The sequence below is a fragment of the Aquarana catesbeiana genome, linkage group LG07, assembly GCF_042186555.1.
Source record: "Aquarana catesbeiana isolate 2022-GZ linkage group LG07, ASM4218655v1, whole genome shotgun sequence".
NCBI lineage: Eukaryota > Metazoa > Chordata > Amphibia > Anura > Ranidae > Aquarana > Aquarana catesbeiana.
The window spans coordinates 26,543,410-26,561,947 of NC_133330.1; the positions used below are offsets into that span (position 1 = coordinate 26,543,410).

An 18,538-nucleotide genomic window follows, 5' to 3' on the forward strand; every position below is an offset into this window, starting at 1 on the left:
ATGAGTTGGTGGCAATCATCGCACGTACAGATTTGAAGAAAAACCGAGATTATCCGCTGGCGTCAAAGGATTCCAAGAAACAGCTGCTGTGCGGCGCCGCCATCGGCACACACGAGGATGACAAATACCGTCTGGATCTCCTGGTGCAAGCTGGAGTGGATGCCGTGGTGCTGGTTAGTAACTGTAAACCTTCAAAGAACTGTGATTAGTCGGAAGTATGCTGATAAGGCCCTCCTGTGTCTTGGATTCATACACCTCTACCATACTAAACAGCCAGTAGGCTCACAGCTATCATTTCCTGGTTCTGTTTTATAGCTTTGTAACACCGGTTTGGTGACTGGATAGGGGAATCGGGCAGTTTGGTGCCTGTGATTGATCATCCAATGAGCAGGCTGGAGGCACAGAGGGGTCTACACAGCCAAACTAGCAAATGGTGTTGCTAGGCTGTGCCTTGTTTGTAAATCGCGAAACTACCCGAACGGATTTACAAATCTTTTGGGCAGGTAATGCAGGTCACCTAACATGGCTGCTTTTTTTTTTTGTTTGTTTTTTTTGATAAAATGTATCCATGTGTTGGTTGTCTGTATAAATTTTGAACCCACAGATGTATTATATTGCAGCTTAACAATCATTAGATGTGTTGTTTTTGGTGTTTTTGGTGTTTTTGGTGTTTTTGGTGTTGTTTAACCTGCTGATCTGACCAGTAACATGCCTGTATTATCGCGCCCCCGCTCTATATGAAGGAGCCACCAACACCTTTGGACAACAGCATTGTCAGTCTGGGGGGAGGGGGAGTTAGGTGTACTAGCAGATGTAGATTAAGAAATTAAAGCCAAATTCCAGCTAACCCCTTATAATTGGACGCGACAAACTTTTTTTTTTTTTTTCCGTTTTGGGATAAAGGTTTTACATAAAGGCTGATCATTGTGAGCAGCCCTGGTCAGTGGTAAATGGTTTGCCTCAACCCCCCCTAAGGCCTCATGTACACTGCTGCTGGTAAACGGCCGTTCAGAGGCAGTTGGCTGTTTTTTTTCAACTGGCCCTGAACTCATCCAATGTTATCTTATGTGTATATGTACACAGGTTAGTTTAATGTTGTTTTTAGGCAGTTGCGTTTACAAGTTTGAGCTCTTTTTTTGCCTTCAAAAAAAAGACGCTAAACGCGGTACCGGCGTTTTGCCGCGATTTTGTTTTTACAGGTGCCCTATTTTTTTAACATTACAAAACTTAAAAATGATAGCAAGTGATGAAAAAAACACTATTTAAAAAAAAAAAAAAAATGTGTAATTGCTTGCTATGCTTCATAGACCATTTATATACCCCTATTGAGCCCATGATCCAATCAATTAGGGTTAGGGTTTCCAATTGGGGTTAGGGGGTTATGGTTTTCCCCTTGAAGAACAAGTTAGGGTATCCGGTAGGGGTTAGGGGTATAGTTGGGGTTAGGGTTTTCCCCTTGAAGAACAAGTTAGGGTTAATTATTTTTTTTTTTTTTTTTAATTTGCATAAAAGACAAAATAAATAAAAATGAATTTGCATATACAGCTTATAAAAAAACTAAACAAAAAAATATACTAATTAAATTCTATTTAAAAATTTGCATTTTTTTTTCCTCCACATATGCTTATTATGGGATCCATAGTAAAGGCACCGAAGATACAAGTACACTGCTGCTCTCTCAGCTGCTGCTACTCTCTCTGGTCCCACAGAATGGCTGAAATAGTTAAAAAATACCTTTTTTTTTTGGGCTTTGGGAGGGTCCTATGATATCTTAAACGCTCCTAGACGCAAATGTGGCAAAATGCGGCATGCAAACACGGCAAAACGAGCGTTTTTAAACACCGGTTTGAAGCTGTCAAAAAAATTTGTTCAGAGGAGGTTGCCTCAGCGTCCCGTGTAAAATAAGCCTACGTGCTACATCTGCAGGACAGCTATTGAAAAAACACTTACTGTCAGGATTTCAAGGTGAAAATAAAGAGCCTAAAAAAAAGAAAAGAAAAATGCAGTCATCACCTCCAAGAATTGGTGAGCTGCAATGTAATGTTTTTGCTTTTGGGTTTAGTACCTCCTTTAACCACTTGCCTATACCCCCTTCCTGCCCAGGCCAATTTTCAGCTTTCAGTGCCCATCGCACTTTGACAATTGCACGGTCATACAACACTGTACCCATATGAAATTTTTATCATTTTTTTTTTTTTTTGGTGGTATTTATTCACCGCTGGGTTTTTTATTGTTTGCTAAACAAATGAAGAAAGGACAAAAATTTTGAAGAAAAAAAAATAGGTTATAAAATTTTGCAAAACGGGTTATTTTTCTCCTTCACCGATGAGGTGGCACTGGAGACACTGAGGCCGCATTGGTGGGTGACACTGATTATCAGGACACTAATAATCAATGCTCTGATTATCAGTGTAGATATCCCTTTAACACAAGCCAGTTATCTGCTCTCCTCTCCTCATGCTGTCAGCGTGAGCAAAGGAATGCCGATAACCGGCTTGTGTTTACATTGTGATCAGCTGTCATTGGACACAGCTGATCACGTGGTAAAGGGCCACTGTGATTGGCCCTATCCTCCGATATGTGATCAGCTGTGTCCAAAGGGCTCGGCGATCACGGAGCGCGTCGCAGGGGGCACGCGATCACGTGAGGATGTCTATGTACGCCCTCCCAGCAGAGTAAAGCTGTCTTTTGGCTATAGCTTGGGTGGGAAGAGGTAAACACATACATTCAGTCATTTATATTGCATTATAGATCACCGTATTTCTCTCCCCTTTTTATAGGACTCGTCACAAGGAAATTCCATCTTCCAGATAAATATGATCCAATACATAAAGGAGAAATACACAGATGTACAAGTCGTCGCTGGAAACGGTAAAATATTTTCCCTCCTCCTGTTTGCATCTAGATCTGTGTTGGGTGCAGTTGCTAAAATCTTCCAAAATGAGAGCCGCGGGTCGTGTTTCCTCCTATAATCGCAAGACTAGAAAAAAGAGGATATGCTGGGAGAAGCTATCCGAATCCACATCAATTTAGGTGGAAGTTTTCACAATTTTAAAGTGACGATTAAAAGGCTTTTTATTCTGTCTCCACTCAGCTGTAGATCAGCAGCTAAGCCCCCCGTTCACACCGGTGCGACTTGTCATGCGATTTGACCTGCACATGAAAAATCGCATCCCTATTGTCAGCGGTGGAACTGTTCAGATCGGTGAGACGCCGACTTTGCGGTGCCGCACTGATTTGAAAGTAGTTCCTGCACTATGTTTTGGCAATTTCAGGTGCAACTTGCAGAGACGTCTGTGCATGAAGTCGCTCAGATGTCAGCCAAGTCTCACCGACGTGCGGCTTTATAGTTTGTGTGATTTCGAGTGCGGCCGCATTTATCGCGGAAGTCGGGGTGGCAGTTCACTGGCAAGCGTGCATGCGGGTCTAATTTCGGGAGGCTTAAAATTCTGGCGTTTTTTCAGTCCAGTGTCGTGTACACGAAGGCAGGATTCCGCGCTGGCCTTTTCCGAGCAGCGGGGGGAGGAGTGTCCCATCGCCTATAAATATCCGGCTGACGCGTCCAGCAATGTGAACCCGAGAATGTGCTGCTGAGTGGCTTTGACGGTCGGGGACAAGTGTACGACCTGGGAATGGAGGAGGGTGGGGGGTGACTAAGAACTATCTTTATCGCCTGACATTATAATGCTTTCCATTTTAAGTCACACGTGGAGGAAAGTAAACACAGCGCAGTACTAAGCGGAGCAAAGGGGACCGCTACATATAGCGACCAATCAGAGTCAAGTATTTACAGTGATTACCAGTGACTGAGTCCTTCTTCTTCTTCTTTTTTTTTTTTTTTTTTACCAGGTTTTCTCAACCTTTATCGAACTGATTTTTTTTTTGGGGAAAAAATTATCATGCACCTATAACATAACCTATTTCTAAATGCAAGGATATCCCCTGTGGTCCCTTTTCCTTGCGGTTATTTGTCCCTGTGTTAAAGCTGAATTACAGGAATTTAGGCACTTTGTAAAAAGTGAAGGCACACTATAAGTTAAGTCCAAGGAGGTGCATGGCATCTCCTGAACATATCTCTCTATTATATACAGTATCTCACAAAAATGAGTACACCCCTCACATTTCTGCAAATCTTTTCTTCTATCTTTTCATGTGACAACACTGAAGAAATGACACTTTGCTACAATGTAAAGTAGTGAGTGTACAGCTTGTATTAGGCCCCTTTCACACTGTCGGACCGTTCAGGTCCGCCTGTCAGTTTTGTTGGCGGACCTGAACGGGCGCTCCATGCTAGTCTATGGAGCGACGGGTGTCAGCGGTGTCAGGTCCGCTGACATCCGACCCGGTCCGATCCGCTAAAATCAGACGGGAATGGCCCTACGTTCGCATCCGTCCCTATCGGATCGGGTGAGATCTGATGAAAATGGCAACCAGCGAAGCTCGACAAACCCCTCCCCGCTCAGTGAGCAGAGGGGGACCTGTCATCCACTGGATCAACGGAGAGATCTCCCGCTGAGCTGGCGGACTCCGTGGCAGCAGATCCGCCTCATGAGAATGAAGCCTAACCGTGTAAATTTGCTGTCCCCTCAAAATAACTCAACACGCAGCCATTAATGTCCAAACCGCTGGCAACAAAAGTGAGTACACCCCTAAGTGAAAATGGCCAAATTGGGTCCAAAGTGTCAATATTTTGTGTGGCCACCATTATTTTCCAGCACTGCCTTAACCCTCTTGGACATGGAGTTCACCAGAGCTTCACTGTTTGCCACTGGAGTCCTCTTCCACTCCTCCATGACAACATCACGGAGCTGGTGGATGTTGGAGACCTTGCGCTCCTCCACCTACCGTTTGAGGATGTCCCACAGATGCTCAATAGGGTTTAGGTCATTAAACATGCTTGGCCAGTCCATCGCCTTTACCCTTAGGTTCTTTAGGGAGGCAGTGGTCGTCTTGGAGGTGTGTTTGGGGTCATTATGTTGGAATACTGCCCTGCGGCCCAGTCTCTGAAGGGCGGGGATCATGCTCTGCTTCAGTATGTCACAGTACATGTTGGCATTCATGGTGCCCTCAATGATCTGTAGCTCCCCAGTGCTGGCAGCACTCATGCAGTCCCAGACCATGACACTCCCACCACCATGAGACTGACACTTTGACTGTGAGAGAGAGGCACACAGAGCAACTATGCCCACCCTTCCCCTCTGCTGCCCATTCAGAGAAGCCTTTGTAATTTTGTGAATGAGGACAGGCTGGACTGGTGAGTGTCTGTCAGCAGCTACAGTATTTGTAGCTGCTGGGTTTTATTTCTTTGAGAAATTGCCACCGCTCTTTAGAAATCACATGCAGACTTTTTGTCCTCAGTCAGTGGTCATCAACCCTGTCCTCAGGACCCACTAACAGGCCAGGTTTGCAAGATAACTGAAATACATCACAGGTGATATCATTTGCTGCTCAGTGATTGCAGTATTCTAGTCTGCATCTCCCCCAAGGTAATACATAAAACCTGGCCTGTTAGTGGGCCCTGAGGACAGGGTTGATGACCACTGCTCTGTAATATAAATTTTTGTTAAAGTCAAATGGTTACACCCAAGTACCTAAAAAAAAAAAAAAAAAAAAAAAAAATCCCACCGCCCCCCCAAAAAAAAAAATATTAACTGCACCGGATCGGGGCACCTACATACAACGTCGCTCGCAGCACAAGTTACGCATGAGGGCAATAACTTTAGGCCCATTCTGTTCATTCTAAACTAATAGCCTGTAGGGACTTTTAAAATGTCACCTATAGAAAATATAGAATATTGAAGTCTGTCATCTTGCAGGCGCATGCAAATTGTAAAGCTGGAAGAGGAACTAAACCCTGATGGATTTTACTTCCTCTCTTTTTTTTTTTTTTTTCTCCTCCTGCAAAGTAAAAACATATTGGGCTAGTATGCATCGCATACTAGCCCATTATGTGCCACTTGCCTGCAAACGAAGCCCACGATGTCCCCACTGGTGGCTGCATCCATCTTGGCCCCTCTTCCTTCTGGGGCCGCGGGCTCCGGCTCTGTGACTGGCCAGAGTTGCGTGACGTCACTCCTGCGCATGAGCGTGGGAGCCATCAGTCACGGCACTTACTAGTGAAGAAACGGCACGGAGGGCTGTTTCTTCACAGCGCATGCATCAATGACATTGGCGCACTACAAGGTAAATATTTCCTAAACGGTGCATGTTTGGGAGATATTTACAGTACCTATAGGTAAGCCTTATTATAGGCTTAACTATAGATAAAACCATGAGAGGTATACAAACACTTTAAGGGCCAATTCACACCATAGAAACGCAGTCCGGATGCATTTCTGCATGCATGTGTTTGATGCATTTCCGGTGCGTTTTTGATGCTTTCCAGTGCATTTTTTTTTCTTCACCTCAAATGGGGACATATGCATTCCAGTGCGTTTTTAACGCGTTTGGAGGGTAAATGTATGCGGGACGGTCGGCAGAAGGTTAATGTGCAAAGTGTATCGGGGGGCGCATTAGCTTCCTGGGCGAATGATGTTCGGTTTGTTCTCTGTAGAGCACTGCATGATTTACAAATCTTATAAGCTGTTTTCTCTTTGCAGTTGTGACGGCAGCCCAGGCGAAAAACCTGATCGATGCCGGAGCCGACGCTCTGAGAGTCGGGATGGGAAGCGGATCCATCTGTATAACACAAGAAGGTAATTTAGCCGCTGGACCATGACAGCACTGTACCGTCTTCAGGAAATCTCATCAGATTACATGGCCTGTGAAACCGTTCTTAGATCCTACAAAAAAAAAGAGGAGAAAGTGGCTTCTGCTCACCAGAGCTAACAGTCTAAAGTTCCAGGCACACTGTAGTCCAAATGAAAAATAAATCCCCCTCCATGGAAGGTTAAATCTGATTTGTGATGCATCAAGCACACGGAGGCGTTGAGGTATATTCGCTTTAAAGTATAAATGTACATTCACTAAAAATTCTACTCTTGTATCATTGCCACTTCCACCATACAAGTTGAGGGAGTTGCCAGAAACCACCACCAGACCCCAAAACAGACCCTGTGTTGTCCCATCTGTAAATTATTCCTTGTCACTTGAATTGGCACAGTGGACTCTTCCGACCTAGATAGTGGGAGCTCCTTATGAAACATGTAGGGGGCGCTACACTACTGAACTATAAACCATGAATGGATCCTACGTTCCATATGCGAAGAAAAAAAAAAAAAAACGCAATCTAAAACATTGACTTAACATGTGCATATAAAAATCTGAAAAGTATATACTGAAAAGTGACGTGAATGAGAAAATAAACATACAGCGGGTAAAATTAAAGTGGAGGTCCACCCTAAAAAAAAAAAATTGCATAAAAAAATCCTAAAAATTTGGAGGGAAAAAAAAAATTTTTTAACTCGCCTGAAACGGCTGTTGCTAGGCAGTCTTCCTAATCTGCCCCTTCCTACGCCACGGTGATGTTCAGTCTTCTCCTCCCCGCGTTGTCTTCTGGGGAATGGGGCGCGGTGTGTTATGGGAACTCGCGCACGTGCAGTAGGAAACGGGCAGTCAAGCAGCAAGGCTCCACTGCCTGTTTCCCTTAGTTAGGATGGCGGTGCCGAGGGACGGGTCGACCTCGGGCGGCCAACATCGCGGGCATCCAGGACAGGTAAGTGTGCTTATTAAAAGACAGCAGCTACAGTGTTTGTAGCTGCTGACTTTTTACATTTTTTTTTTTTTTTTTTTTTTTTTCCCCCCTTTCCGGAACCCCCCTTTAAGTATTGAACACATCACCACGTGAAATTTTCACCACATGTCTGTAACAACCCATGCAATCCATACATACAAAGACACCAAAACAAGTAAGTTCAGAAAATAAGTTATGTGTAATAAAATGGAATGACACAGGGAAAAAGTATTGAACACGTGAAGAAAGGGAGGTGCAAAAAAGCATGGAAAGCCAAGACCACAGCCTGAAATCTATCAGTAATTAGAAGGCAATCCTGCCCCTTGTCAGTGCAAATTAATATCGGCTGGTTCAGTCTCAACTGATTGCCTATGAAAAGGTGTCTCATTACCAAGGCGTCACACAAACATCTCATGATGGGTACAAGCTGTCAAGACATTTTGCAACTATTGTTGCAAAACATACTGATGGCATCGGTTACGGAAGGATTTCTAAACATCTGAATGTTTCACTGTTGAGGCCAGAATCTAGAAGTGAAAAGAACATCGTTTCAACATAAACCGGCCATGACCAGGTGCTCCTTACAAGATTTCTGACAGAGGGATGAAAATAATTATCAGAAGAGTTGTCCAAGAGCCAAGGACCACTTGTGGAGATCTTCAGAAAGACCTGGAATTAGCAGCTACAATTGTTTCAAAGAAAACAATAAGTAATGCACTCACCCGCCATGGCCTGTAGGCACACCCACCACCCAAGACTCCATTGCTGAAGAAAAAGCATGTTGAAGCTCTTTTTAAAGTTTGCTGCACAACATTTAGACAAGCCTGTGAAATACTGGGGAGAATATAGTCTGGTCAGATGAGACCAAAACGGAACTCTTTGAATGCCATAATACATCTTATGTTTGGAGGTCACACGGCACATCACCCCAGAAACACCCCCATATCAACAGTGAGGTTTGGAGGTGGGAACATCATGGCGTGGGGCTGTTTCTCAGCATACAGTACTGGCAAACTTCATGTCTTTGAAGGAAAGATGAATGGAAAAATGGACCAAGACATCCTTGATAAAAATCTGCTGCCATCTTACCAGGATGATGAAGATAAAATGAGGGAGGACATCTCAGCAAGACAGTGTTCCCAAAACACGAAGCCAAGGAAACTCTCTCCATTGGTTTCAAAGAGAGAAAATAAAGCTGCTAGAATGGCCCAGCCAATCACCTGACTTGAATTCAATATAAAGTCTATGGAAAGATCTAAAGATCAGAGTTCATAGAAGAGGCCCTCGGAATCTTCAAGATTTGAAGACTGTGAGGAAGAATGAAAATCACACCTAAGCAACGCATGCGACTGGTTTCTCCATACAGGAGGCCTCCTTGAAGCTGTCATTACCAACAAAGGATTTTGTACCAAGTATTACATTTTTGTTACGTTTTCCCTGTGTCACTCCATTTTATTACATATATAATTTCATTTCTGAACTTATTTGTTTTGATTTCATTGTATGGATTACATGGGTTGTTACCGACGTGAAAATTTCATGTCCATAGCACCTTTTTTAGAAATATTTTTACCTAGAAAAATGGTGACATGTTAAATATTTATTTTTAGCTGCTGTACATGATAAAATGATGCAGCAAAAGTCCACAGTCCCAATGAAAGGTTCCACTAGATTGGAAGAGAGAGTCCTCTTAGTACCATTAAAGCCAAGTTCCCAGTGTACAAAAAGATCATGCTCTTACCATGAAGCCATGACCTCCATAGAAAGCGTGGTCGTGGTAAGAATTCATAAATCAATCTGGCTCAATCCCTCGCAGGCCTCCATGGGTTAAAAGTTGCTTATCTGAATACAATGTATGCCTGAAAGACAGGCCAGCAATAGAGTAATTCTGCAAATTAACACTTTATTTGAAAGCACTCATATAGACTTACAGGATCAGCGGGTGTACATCTGCACAGTATGTAAACATTCCGTCTGGCCTTGCCGGCATGAATGATATCACTGCGTCCAGGCCCCGCCCCTACGTGGTTTGTCCAAATCTGACGTCTTCCAGGGTTCTTAAAGCAGACCTAGGTAGTGAGGGCTCCTTGCACCTAAGATTATTGGGAGGTCTGGTGATCGTTTTAGGTCATTTTCTAAATCGGCCCTGAAGAGGGTACCCTGTCCCAGCAGTCTTGGGAGGAAAAATGCCAGTATCTGTTACCCTTACTGCCTGCAGCCTCTCATGGCTCTGGGTATCTCACAAATTGCTCCTGGGAGGAGGACCATTCATATGGCTCAGTGCAGAGCAATCATCCTAACCGTACCCTCTAGTGATGATGATGGTGTATTTGCAGCAAGCTCCCAGGGCTGTACTGCTCGGTGGGAGGATTCTTCAGTGAAGGTGACCCACCATATTGCCTTTTTGTAATGGGCCGCATGGTACAAGTACAAATGTACTATTTTTAGTGAAAATGCTGTTCTACTTTAAAGTAAATAAAATCTTCCTGTCTGCTGATTGGCTCCAATTTTCATCCAGTGCATTATCTACTCTGGGGAGAGGGGAGTTGTCACCACTGACATGAAGCCTTACCCAGCAGTGCACCAGACTGAAATGCATTAAGATCACCTTCTGATTGTCACACATTTATTAAAAAAAAAAATTTGTTTAGTGTTCTTCAGTCAGTCCTTTAATAAGCTATACAATGTTTAGATTATAATCTGCAAAAGGGTTATTCATAACATTTGAGAACTACAACCCCCATAGTGACCTCAAACCCCCATTGCAGTTGAAGTGGAGTGCGGAAGGTATGGAATCTCTTTTGGGTTTTTACTGCAATCTGTGGCTCTGTTTAGAGCTTCTCCCTTACTTTTTGTTCTGAGAACATTTTACAGGACGAAGTGGGGTTGGGGGGGGGGGGGGACATACTTCTTTCTTCTTCCTCTTCCCCTTTTTTTTTTTTGTTGCGTAGGAAAGGCGAGAACCCCTATCGGAGGCTTTTTTTTTTCCTGTCTGCCTCTGTTGCTGATTTTTATTTCACTTCCTATATGATGAAGTCTTTGTCAGCCGGGCAGGAAGTGGGGGGGGAAATCATTCTGATGGTGCCTGGGATAGCCGTAAAAACCAAAAAAGGGGGTCTAATCCTCCACTCTATCTAAAACCATTAATGTGTATTTTACACCAAAAATATTTTGAGTGTCGCAAATGGAGATGTACCAAGTTGTAGCATTAAAAGGTCTGGAAAATACCCAACGCATTTCGGAGGTCAGCGAGCCTTCATCAGGCCTGCAAGTAAAGACCATATGTTCTTTCCTAAACAGAAATGAACTCTGGTATATTGCATCTTCTCATCCTCTCCGATATTGCTGGTAGCCCTGATGGAGGCTCTCCCTTTCTAGAAATGCATCAGCCTCTGTATTTTCTAAGAAAGAAAATAAACATTTCTACAACTTGCTTCCTCTTGTTTGTAATACCTAATAATGGTTTGCTTCTTTGCCTAGAGACCATTATCCCTCCACATTCTTGATTACCTTTGTTTAGTGTCCCCATTGTTTTTTTACACTGTAGCCAATGAAATTTACTCTTGATGTTTCTTCCCTCCCCTTTTTTTGAATGACTCCCTTTGTACCCCTGTGTTGTGCATAGCCAAACTATTTTGTGATATTGGGTGTGTCCAGGCCTGGACTTCATTTGTAGACACTACTACTGAACGGATCTATCTTTTTTTTGTTTTGTTTTCTGTTTAGCTGCGCCAACGATCCCGCCAGACCTAAAGTCTCACAGCCCCAAATGCCCCACTAGTGTGACAGGCACTTATAGTAAGTCCGTGGTTTGTCTGGCCTGAGCCCCTAGATGGCGCCCTGCTTGACTGACTGGTAGTTGTAGACGCACTTGGGGTTTTGTGGCTTTGGGAAACTGGTTGATCGGTTTGATGGGGGAGGCCAGTTGAAAAGCAGGGTTCCCCAGTTTTTTTTTCCTGCCCGATGCATCGCTGAACTTGTGCTAGGAAGGGACAGAACTGCATGTTGCACCGCCACTTCACTTTCCATGGGGCAGAACCCTTATTGCTTCTATAGGGCTGTACTTGCTATTAGTTTTTATTCGCTGTACATCCACAGAGCCAATTACTTGGATAGTAAGTATTTTATTTTTGAATAGGGATTCAATGGATTGAACCACTCACCTGCTTTTTTGTATCTTTTGAGGCCTTCCGTGTAAAGTAGACCTTTTCACTAGATGCAAGGTCCACTCTTTACCTCTTGCCCCCTTTTCCCCCCTTTGCTCTAACGCAAATAAAGGTAGGAAGAAAGAGATTATGCTCCCCTGTCCTCTGGCTTCCTTGGTGCAGGGGGTGACTTTGTCCTCTTTCAGTAAGGTCCTGGGGAATGAGTGCAACAATTGGAGTAGTCAACATTGACCACATCCAGCCCACCTGCAGCAGCAATTCAAGGGAGTCGTCTCCTTTCTATTGGTTGGAGGGGCATTTTGATGGAAACCCATGTTTAAAAAAAAAAAAAAAAAAAAGTCCTTCACCAAATTTGCCCCTACTTTTAGATATGAGTGGATCCTATGAGCAGTCTGGGAACCTTGATGAGTACCCAACTCTATTGACAAAGGTAAAAAAAAAAACGGATTTCAATGGCGTTCATATTTATTTCCAGTGTTCTTCATTGTTTGAAAAGACCCAACACCCTTTGGCTTATTCATTGAAGCAGTAGGAAAAGTGCAGTTACCCCTAACAGCTGATCAAACTTTGTGTGCTTTACCGGCTCTTCATCTGCCTATGTATTATATATGCATAGCTGTAGATGTTGCCCATCGTCCAAAAAGTGCTAATAAAGAGCAGGGAGGCAATATTATCATACAGGCTTATTTAGATGAAGCCGTGCAAAATTAAGCAACCCACAACTAGATTTTGAAGATTTCGGTGGGATTTGCTTGCTGGGGTCGCAGTGCACTTTGCAATGTCTCAAGTTCCTTCTTTAGAAGTTTGTTGGCCTTTTGAACCCTGCTTTTTTGGGGAATGTTTGCATCCCTAATCCCCAACACTCAGACTAGACACTTCTGTGTGTACAGGTTACCCCTCCATAGCCTCCAGTGAAATGGGAGGAGCCGGTCTCTATATGGTAAATGTCACCCGTGTCACTGAATTCAGCAGCCGTGGTACTGCAGCTTGTGCAGCCTAGAGACCCCAGCTCTCTTAATCGTATGTTGCAGGACACAAACTTAAGACTTGTATGATTGGGTTTGCATCTACCTTCAGGTGATTGAACACTGACAAACAAAGCTGTAAGGACAGCCCTAGCATAACCCCTTCCCCCTCCAGCATACCTCCTTGTGTGTTTTTTTTTTTTGTTTTTTTTTTTTTCTTTTTTTGTTTTTTTTTTCTAGTGTCTTTTAGATGTACGGACATCTTCTCCTGAGAGAACCTACCCTTTTTTCTTTTATTTTGTAACCATTTCTAAAATGAACCCCTATAAAGTCTGTAGCTGCTCATAGCCACTGCAGCTTCTATTTGGTAGATTTCCAGATTATTTGAATTCTTGGCTGCACTTTGAGGGGACCGTACCCAGACCCCGTTGGGAAGATGATGTGGGGATGGCCTATAATGTTGCTTCAAGTATGTAGTACAAGGCAATGAGTAAGCTGCAGGGTGCTATAAAGGTCCAGGGCCATGGTTCTGACTGGCGCAAATCTGTCCCTAAAGACCCCTTTTGTTGGGTATTCACACCAGAAGGGTGAAGAGCTGGAGAGACCTTGTCCTATTGCAGTGGCAGCCTGTCCATAGAGGGCACACGGGAGCCGCCTCCCCTATCCTTTCATCCGGCCCCCTGATCTACATATCAGTGGTGCCGGACCATGGATTCCAGTGCTCTAATAGGCTTAAAAAAATGGGGAGCGCAGAGTTGTGTGACCATAGCAAATTCATTTTTGCTATAATCACACTAAAGTTCCTCCCCGCCAGTCAGGAAGCAGGTCTGTGAGACCGGTTTCCCGATTGGCCAAAGCGTCAGGCATTCCTATTTGATGCCTAGTGCTTTGTCGGAAGACACGCGGCTGAAGAAGCTGGAGGAACGGACACCGGAGCGGCCGCTGCCTGCACGCCAGGAAAGAGCAACACAGCCCTGCCACATGAGCGGGTAAGTGCCAGGCCGGACTGCCCGCAATTACTCTTTTTCCTTAAGCCTAGTTCCTTAAGGGTTGGTGGGGTCTGCAGCACCTCCCTCAATGGTCCTCATTCTCAAAGTCCTGACCAGTGCCCTCCTCAGAAGCCTACCTAGTTCCTTCTGATGCTCCCCACTCCTCACCATGCCTCTTTTTTTCAGAGAGGAATTCTCAGCCACTATATTTGATTTTTTTTTTTTTTTTTTTTCCTCTGCCAGCCAAAACATTTCCCCGTACACTGGCTTTTAGAGTTTGACTTTGTATGGTGGCTGGCCTCCTCCAGAGAAAATCTTTGTCCTCCCAGTCGCTTTGGTCTGCAAGACCTTAAGGAAGAGGTTCCTGAAAAAATGGACAGTTTCGTTTCTTGGCCCCACAGTTACCTGCCTTACCTTTTATGGTTGAAGATTTCCTGATGTTCAAGGGCCTTGTGGCTAGCAGTTACTCCTTAAGGCCAAGATTTATATGGCTGATCATCGTATCAAATCTGTTGTTGCCACCATGTGTGTCTGTCAGTCAGACCTAGGCTTTTTGCTCCAAGGGTATGGCCCAAGATCCTGGTTATTTTTTTTTTATTTTATTTTTTTTTTCCCTCCTCGCATTACATTACTTTGTGGATGGGCTAATGTATACCTTTCTCCAAATTTCCAGATTGCGCCTCCTTTCAAGGCATATGTGAAGGATCCCTTGGCTCAAATGTTGGTCTGCAGAGCTTCCATGCAAGAAGCATCACTCTCAAATGCCTTGGCATTCAGGTCCAAGACTAGCTTACACTTCCATAAGACCTAGACATCGAAGCTTGACAAGTCTGAAAGCATTCTTGCTCACAATGAGGTACAGCCACTTGTCAGTGTGTGGGGGTGCTTGTTGACCGTCTAGGTACAGGACATTTTGGATGCCTGGGTTCAGAAAGTGGTCCCTTGGGGCTACTAGATATAGAGTTCAGGTTCTTGCCTCTGCCCTGCTTCATGCTATCAAATTTTTCCATCCTCCCATCAGAAATGGGCGGAGATTCATGCTGCAGTCCAGCAGCTCCTCCGGCAGAGGGTCATTGTCGCTGTTCTGAAGACAGAGGTTTCAGGGTTTCTAATCCAACCTGTTCACTGTCCTCAAGGCAAAGGGCCCCACTCTGGATCAGAAAATTCTCAGCAACTTCCTTGGGGTTAAATTCCATATAGAAACTGCCAGGTCATCATTGCTTCCCTTTTAGCTGGGGGACCCACTGGCCTCAGACATCATGGGTGCCTACTTGCACATTCCAGTAATTCCTCTGCAACAGTGCTGCTTTCATTTTGCTGTGGACTAACCTTTCCAGTTTGTTTCCCTTCCGTTTGGCCTGTCCTCAGCACAGCAAGGTGTTCTCTCCCATTCTAGCTATCAAGGTATCTCTATTGTAGGAAACCTTGCTGACCTACTCTTGAAGGAACAGGCAGTCTACACCTTGTTGGCCAATGTTTGTTAGATGGTGTAGACTTGAGATTTGGATAGATCCCGAAATTCCAGAAGTCTGGAACTGACCCACTGCATGGGAGTATCTGGGCCTGATTTTGGACATGTCCCAGTCCAAGATTTTCCTTCCTTCACACAAGTTCCCAAAGTATGGATCATATGCCAATGGTCCAGGGGTCTCCCAACTATTCGCTTTTGCATAAGGGCCTTGGGCTTGATGGTAGTTGCCTGCGAGGCAGTACCATATGCCCAGGACACGGGTCCCTTCTTTGGTTCTTCTGATTCACTCCTTGAGGCTTGCTGGGAGTGGGAGGGGTTTTGCTGTCGTTTTCCTTATTGTATTGTTTGCCAGTGTCCAATCTTCTGAAGAAAGCCCATAACCCACTCATCTAAGACTAAGATCCTGTGTCCTGTAATGTATTCCAAGAAAGGATTTTAGAGGTAAGTCAAAAATCTTATTTTTCCACCTACTATCATTGGTACCACCCCCTAGTAACATCACATTTCCCACTATTGACAACTTCCCTATCATTCTTAAAGTGAACCTGTGAGGATAGAAATATGGAGGCTGCCAACTCTGACCTCTCTTGAAAAATCCAGTTGCCCGAATGTCATGCTGATCTCATTGGCTTCAGTACCATGTCTCTTGCCAAGAACAAGTAGGCAGCTCAGGAATTCTAACTTCATGGATTGAGTGCTTGTTCCAGTTCAAGAACTCAAAAAAAAAAAAAAAAACGAAAACCAGAGATGTGCAGGCAACTAGCATTTTCAGCAGCAGGTCAACAATGGCAGAATCCATATCTTTCAGTGCAGGTTTACCTTAATTGGCTTGAGGAGCATGGAACCCCCCCAAAAATTTTGACATGTCAGCATTTTTTCATTTTGCTCCTGTTTGCAGATCCTGTTGCACTTAATTTACTAACCCTGCATGTGTTCGTGTCACGGTGCTAACTTTAAATGGGTTAAAGTGTACCTGTCAGGCACGCAGTGGGGGAATTCATTTTGTATGTTTAGGTCAATACTGTACTTTGCTTTGCCAGGAGCATGGCCAAAGTGGTGGTGGGGTGGGGTGGGAGGCACGCGGACGGCTAGTCCATAATACTGATGGGCTATAATGCAATGCTTCTGCTTTATGTTAATGGGTTCACTTTAAACCTGACAGTCTTGAATACTGAACGATGTACGTCATACTGTATCCAACGAACAACGTTTTTTTTCCTCCAACCACATGTGATGTGTAATTTGTGTTTTGAATCGGAGGCTGATGGGGCAAACAAAAGTCAAGCCGTTTGCTCTAAATGTGGTTTTATAGGATAGGAGGCACCAGAAATGTTCCCTGGGGCATCTCAAGACCTTTTTTTTTTTTTTTTTTTTTTTTTTTTTCTTTAGGTGTGGTCTGTAAAGGTCCATGTGTACAAATTCTTTAAAGCTGAACTCCAGGAAAATGTACCAAAGAACAGTTGCAGGGCAGAAGGGGTGGTAAGGAGTCACAGGACTCTCTTAATCGGTCGGAAAACATGAATCCACCCTATCGAGGTGACTTCTCGCTCTCCACCTCGTCCAATCAGAGAAAGCCTTGCATTCATTGAGAAAAAGAAAAGTATTCTCCGACTGGCGCCCATGCCTAGTGGCTGACCTCCTGTGTTCATAATGCAGTAGGGGAGCCGCTCGGTATGGGACCCAGGAGCTAGTGGCGATCACTGATCCGACAAGTATGGTAGATGCATAGTTACATTGGTCCAAGCTGTAACCATGTAAAAATATCCATAGCTGAAATTTTTCTTTAAAGGGAATCTGTGAAGACAGAACTCGTTTGAATTGCTATGGCTGACTCTTTAAAGGTGCATTATGGTTGGCCTGATTTTTCTTTTTCTTCTAATAATTTAATTGGCCTGGGACAAGTATGAAGGACAAGATTTAAAAATTCTGTTGTCGCTGGTCACCTGCTTTTCCAGGTCTTTCAATGGCTGGTGTATGTAGTCAGGATTAGGAGGGTAGACATGGAGCCTGTGCCTACAGAAAGATCGTCCATGGCAGCTCCTAATGGTCCATGGCGGCTCCTAATAGATGGTCCATGGCGGCTCCTAATAGATGGTCCATGGCGGCTCCTAATAGATGGTCCATGGCGGCTCCTAATAGATGGTCCATGGCGGCTCCTAATAGATGGTCCATGGCGGCTCCTAATAGATGGTCCATGGCGGCTCCTAAAAGATGGTCCATGGCGGCTCCTAAAAGATGGCCCATGGCGGCTCCTAAAAGATGGCCCATGGCGGCTCCTAAAAGATGGCCCATGGCGGCTCCTATAACTTTGTCCTTGCAGGTTTCCATGAGAGTCTAGACTACACGATATACACCTGCTGTCTATATGGTACCAGGCAAAGAAGACTGCATTCTGTCCGCACACTGTCGGGAAGGTCCATTCAGCCTGTAGTGAGCAGAGCCATTCTAAACCCAACACCGATTTGGACAAAGGAGCCCACATCTCTGTTTTATGTTGCTTTGTGCTAGTGTGTAGTTTTATTGATGTACATTGCGCATTTTAAAGAGCGGAGACATTGTTCTGTTCTGTGTCAATGTTGCAGTGCTGGCGTGCGGCAGGCCCCAGGCCACAGCGGTGTACAAGGTTTCAGAATACGCCAGAAGATTCGGTGTCCCGGTCATTGCTGATGGTGGAATCCAAAATGTTGGACACATCGCAAAGGCTCTGGCCCTTGGTGCCTCTACAGGTGAGTAGCATGGGAATTGGGGGGGGGGTGCCTTAGAATAACTGATCTAGTTGCAGTTGCTGACAAATATGCAAATCGGAGGTTCTGGCCTTTTGTTAAGCCAGGGACCAGTATGACAGCCAGGCAATTTTTCTACAGTAGGTCAGCAAGGACTGTGCTTCCTTAAGGTAGTCTTAGGGCACTTTCACACTGAAGCGCGGGAGCGTCGTTGGTAAAGTACCGCTATTTTTAGCGGAGCTTTACTGTCGTTTTTAGAGGCGCTTTTCGCTCGCTAGCGGTGCGCTTTTAACCCCGCTAGTGGCTGAATAAAGGGTTAAAAGCTTTGGCGGTGCTGCCCATTGGTTTCAATGGGCAGGGGCGCTTTAGGAGCGGTGTCTACACCACTCCCATAGCGCCTGTAAAGCGCCTGTGAAAGTAGCCTTACTTAGAGGAACTGCAGTCTGCTTGCATTATTTATAATAGAAACATCTTTGCCACTCTGAAGCTTCCCTCCAACCACTTTGCATATTCTTTTATATATACTGTGGTTCTGTACGTGCAAAATATATT

At 44.5% G+C, this 18,538-nt stretch overlaps 1 protein-coding gene across 1 annotated transcript in view; it reads left to right on the forward strand.

Annotated features, from left to right (window-relative positions):
- Positions 1 to 18,538, forward strand: part of IMPDH2 (inosine monophosphate dehydrogenase 2) — a 32,605-nt gene that overhangs the window by 1,510 nt on the left and 12,557 nt on the right. The window contains exons 2-6 of the mRNA XM_073591886.1: positions 6 to 173; positions 2,781 to 2,871; positions 6,600 to 6,695; positions 11,399 to 11,470; positions 17,846 to 17,989. Of these exons, the coding sequence (XP_073447987.1) occupies positions 6 to 173; positions 2,781 to 2,871; positions 6,600 to 6,695; positions 11,399 to 11,470; positions 17,846 to 17,989 (571 nt within the window). The remainder of the gene's footprint in view (positions 1 to 5; positions 174 to 2,780; positions 2,872 to 6,599; positions 6,696 to 11,398; positions 11,471 to 17,845; positions 17,990 to 18,538) is intronic.